This window comes from Lolium rigidum, chromosome 1 (assembly GCF_022539505.1).
Source record: "Lolium rigidum isolate FL_2022 chromosome 1, APGP_CSIRO_Lrig_0.1, whole genome shotgun sequence".
NCBI lineage: Eukaryota > Viridiplantae > Streptophyta > Magnoliopsida > Poales > Poaceae > Lolium > Lolium rigidum.
Genome location: NC_061508.1, coordinates 133,983,719 through 133,988,234, shown reverse-complemented (window position 1 = coordinate 133,988,234; position 4,516 = coordinate 133,983,719). Strand labels below are relative to the sequence as shown.

Below are 4,516 nucleotides of genomic sequence, written 5' to 3'. Positions count from 1 at the left end.
TCTGTTTGTTTAGCTGTGAAATAAAATTCTGCCTTCTGCCTGTACATACTTTACCTTGTCCTATATTTCCTGTGTACCGTAAGGTCTTTTGATCTGTTTGTTCAACTCAGAAATAAAATCATGTCTTTTGTCTGTATATATTATACCTTTTCATACATTTTTCTATACACGAAAGCTGGCTTCCTCTATCATGTATTAAGTGGTTATCCTGTTAGTATGGTGTCGTTCGACCTTTTTGGGGTACCTTTCTTCTCTGTGGTATTTTTTGTTGCCTCCTCCCCTGTGTTCGCTACTTCATCTAATCCATCTCTTTTTTGTTGTGTCCAGATGCCGATTAACCCGCTGAGTGAGCTTATCATCGGTAACCTTGACTGGACAGTCCATGTCTACGTCTCCCGCCTCTGGCAGCATCGTGGTGGAACAGATGTTGGTCCCATCAAGCACACCGATATTGTCTTCCACGATACAGAGGTATTGACCTGTCTTCTCCTTTTCCTATTGTCCTACTTATCCTGTTGCTCCTTATTCACTTGTGACTACTTTTCTGTTAGGGAACTTGCATGTATGGGGAGATCGCTTCGACCTTAGTTGACCAGTTCATTGAAAAAATCAAGGAAGGCAAGATCTATGAGCTTAAGAGGTTTCTGGTTACCAAAATGAAAAACTTCTACAGCCCGGTGGAAGGTGATGCCATGATTAGGTTTGGCAGATACACAACCGTCACGGAGTTGGACGCCAATATCATGGATTATCCACTCTGTGCTTATGCTTTGACACCGCTTGATGAGCTTCCAAATCCAACTGATAGCCCTGAATCTTTCATAGGTTATTTTCGTTGTCGCCTCTGGTCACTTTCACTATTCCTTTCAGTCCGATGCTACGTACGCTACTCGTATGGTTTCTTACTTTCGTTGGCACTCATTGCGTGCAGATGTGGTTGGTATCATCACCGGAGTTTCTCCAATCTCTCAATTCCACAGTGCAAGCCGTGTTGCACCATCTATCAAGAGGGTTATATATTTAAGTGATCTGAGGTAATTGTGTTACTGTCATGTTCTCTTGTTTTGAGCCTGCTTATTGGTACCTCTCCTTTGAGTGAAGTATTTGCTCATTCCCGCTTCTGCTTGTAGTGGCTTCGAAACTACCCTGGTCCTTTGGGGAGCCCGAGCGGTTGCTTTTGATTCTGAAGAGGTGCTTCAGATTGCTAAGGAGAAACCGGTTGTTGCAATATTTGTTGGTACTTTGGTTAAACCTTTCGAAGGTTAGGATCTCAAAAAACTGTAGGGAACCTACACTACCATTTACTGCGCTCTACTTCTTAGGCATTCTCCGCTTTCTATGTCCGCAGGTCGTAAGGGGTTAAGCGGTGGAGCTCCATGCCGTTGGTACATCAATGAGGACCTGCCTGAGATCACTGCGCTCTGTGCACAGTGAGTACCTGGCTTCCGTTACCGCTGTGGTTAATTACCTATACCTTTGCTGCTCCCTGTTCTATGTTACTAATCATTGTCTTCCACCTGCTTTGGTTTTGCAGGTTACAGGATAAGCTTCCCGTCGTCCGCAGTATTTCTCTTCCGGGACAAACAGTTGCTGAAATTAGTGCTCAGGTTGACCTTGAGACGAAGACTGTGAAAGAGCTGGTTAACCTTGATATCTGGCAGAACAAGGTACCTGCTTATGCTGCTATGTTGTACTTACATGAAATGTGCTTACTACTATCTGCGCCGATATACTGTGATTATCGCATCTTCTAATTAATAGATGTGCTTGCTGCTGTGTTCCTTCCAGAAAACCAAATTCTACTGTACTGCTGTGATCTCGAAGCTCAGCCCTGGGGAACGTTGGTGGTTCCATGCTTGCGCAGGTTGTAATAAAGGAACGGTCCGTTCTGGTGATGGATACAGATGCTCTACCAAGGACTGCAGCGGAGGCTCTGGCTCTGGTGGAGGACCTAGGTGGTTACCTAACTTTGCATGTTGTTCTTCTTCTCCTATCTTCGTTCATGTTTTCTTGCTTGACTCGGTTTGTTTCTTTAGGTATCGGCTTTGTTATATCGCCTCTGATGGTACCGAAGAGGTTGAGCTGGTGTTCTTTGACAGTGCTGCTAGGAATCTGATTGGCAAAACAGCCCTGGCCATCATGCGCTCAAAAGTTCCTGCTGCTATGTCCGTGGAGGATGCCATCCAGTTTGCACGTACGGACCAATCAACACCCAGGGAGTTTGCTTCCGTCGTCTCCAGGAAGTACCGGTTTGTTGTTTCTGTAACGACCAAAAGCTTCGACGCAGATGCACCACCCAAGCCATCCTATCAAGTTCATAGGGTCGAACTGCAGCATGGGAAGCAGCCTCGCTCTGCTGCTCTTGGTCGTAGGCCTGGTTTGGCTCTAGCTTCGCCTTCCACCTCTACTGGTACAAGCGGATTAAGTCCTGTTGGTGAGGATTTGGTTCAGGGTCTCCTCTCCGCTGACAACTCTGGATCTGCTGGCACTGATACCCTAGGTGCTCTTGCTTCTTCCAACATGCCTACTTCTACGGTGAGTATTTAGTCCCTCCTAACCCTTACAGTGGACGTTTAAATGGGTAATGGTACAAGCTTAAGAAACCTTACCATGCATTACTGATACAAAGATACAATGTAGCAGCAATTATCGCGACCCTAGGCCAAATAGCAGAAACTATATATAACTTAAATTGATCAAGTGAAGCCTTATCTTCTCTATTCTTAAAATATCAGCAAAGATACTAAGTCAATGTTTTACTGGAAAACCACCAACACTATTTACCTGCTATCAAATAACAGGAACATATTTACGCTCAAAACCCAAGTACTTTGCATTTAGAGAAGGCAAATAAAACACAACATAATGGCAACAAAAGCATAGATTGCATGTCCTCACCTCAGATGAGTGACTTCAAGATATCAGTTTGTGCTCTTTCCATGCGGTAGATGATAATAAAACAATTTTAAAAAGGTAGCCCTAGCAGTTACAAATAGGAAGGGCTATTACAGAAGCAACTTATCATGTCTACCTCTGTTTGAACTCTCAGTAGCTTAGCTTGGGTTATGTTATCTACCTTTTTTTTCCCAAAAAAGACTAATGTAAAGCCTGAAACCTAGGTTACCCAAACTATTATTGTAAACCCTTTGAACTCACATCTGTTACTGACCTAAAATAAGATCTGGGTGATATAGCTACACCTCACTTGAAAGTGAATAAAAATGCAAACTAATGATTTACTTCATCCGTTCTCTTTGCTTTCGTTGTTCTTCCATTCGTGATTGCTCATTTATTTATCCTGACAATCACAAACAAGGACTTAATTTTTTTGCCTGTTTTAGTACCTTCATTTGGTAACTAATCAATTCCTTCATTTCTTACTGTTGCAAACTATCCTAACTTACCATACCTGCCTCTGTTTGAACTTTCGATAGATTAGCTTGGGTTATATTATCCATTTTCTTTTTTTAGGGAAAAACTAATGTAAAACCTGAAATCCAGGTTTACCAAAATATTATGGTAAACCCAAATTTGTTATTGAACTAAAATAGGATCTGCGTGCTATACCTACAGCTGACATGAAACTAAATCAAAATGCAGACTAATGAGTTACTTCCTTTCTTTCTCTTCACTGCTTATATTTTCGTGTTTAGCCATATCCACCTTCTTATGTTGTGTTATATAAATAGGGTGGCTCTGAAATACAAGTGCACACACCACCGTCGGTCACGAAACCTCCTGAACCTAGGTGTGTTCACAAATTTAATGTGTTACTTCAGTTGCATACATGTTCCTTCAGTTGCTTGGCTAATATCCACATGTGCTCTCTGCAGTGTTGGCAAAAAAGAGACTGCGTCACAGGTCAAGAGAGCCCTGTTCCTGGAATCTGTAGCTGAACTGCCCCTGGAAACCGTGCAGAATCTGCCTCCTCCTTCTGAAGAGGTGGGGTGATGTATATTTTACCGATTTATCTTCATGTTTTCCTATTAGGTTTCTAATTCCTTACGTTCTCTTTCCTACATGTCAGCTTGGTCTGCCTGTGCTTGATAAACCAGATTCTCCGCCTGCTCAGTCCGCTACTTCTTCCACCGATAAAACAACAATCAAGTTTGTCTTTCATTCACTATACCTTCTAATGTTCATTCATTAGTTATAGACAGAGAGTGCCTTGTCATCGTGTGGTTACTTTCTGAGGCTCTTGGTTTTAGTTTTGTCTACATTCACTCAGCTACATTCGGTATTTTTGTTCGCGCTTATATTTCTTACATTGGTACCTCACATCTTCTTTTGTTTTAGAATTGGTTCTATTGAAGGGTCGTGATTTTGTACAGTACATACTACTAAATGATGATTTTCTGGTTACTGTCAAGTACAGAGAATGTATCGAAAGATTGCATAGATGATGTCCAACAGGACATGAGCGAGCTTTTAAGAGAAAAAGATCACCCAATAACAATGCATATGTCCGTATAGTATTATAATGTGTTATCTTTTTAGATTTCAGATTCTATGCATA

At 41.9% G+C, this 4,516-nt stretch overlaps 1 protein-coding gene across 1 annotated transcript; it reads left to right on the top strand.

Annotated features, from left to right (window-relative positions):
• Positions 1-216: 216 nt before the first annotated feature.
• Positions 217-1,816, top strand: LOC124651836 (replication protein A 70 kDa DNA-binding subunit-like). The gene is made up of 8 exons (XM_047190869.1): positions 217-240; positions 328-471; positions 552-825; positions 932-1,034; positions 1,131-1,261; positions 1,349-1,430; positions 1,535-1,690; positions 1,789-1,816. Exons 1-8 carry the CDS (start codon positions 217-219, stop codon positions 1,814-1,816), a joined length of 942 nt encoding a protein of 313 aa, XP_047046825.1.
• Positions 1,817-4,516: the final 2,700 nt, after the last annotated feature.

Excerpts from the sequence above, each read along its gene's own strand:
- LOC124651836 (XM_047190869.1), top strand. The coding sequence starts at position 217 with ATGGTGTCGTTCGACCTTTTTGGG. Across the intron at positions 241-327 it reads TGTCGTTCGACCTTTTTGGG|ATGCCGATTAACCCGCTGAG; the intron begins GTACCTTTCTTC and ends TGTTGTGTCCAG. Across the intron at positions 472-551 it reads TTGTCTTCCACGATACAGAG|GGAACTTGCATGTATGGGGA; the intron begins GTATTGACCTGT and ends CTTTTCTGTTAG.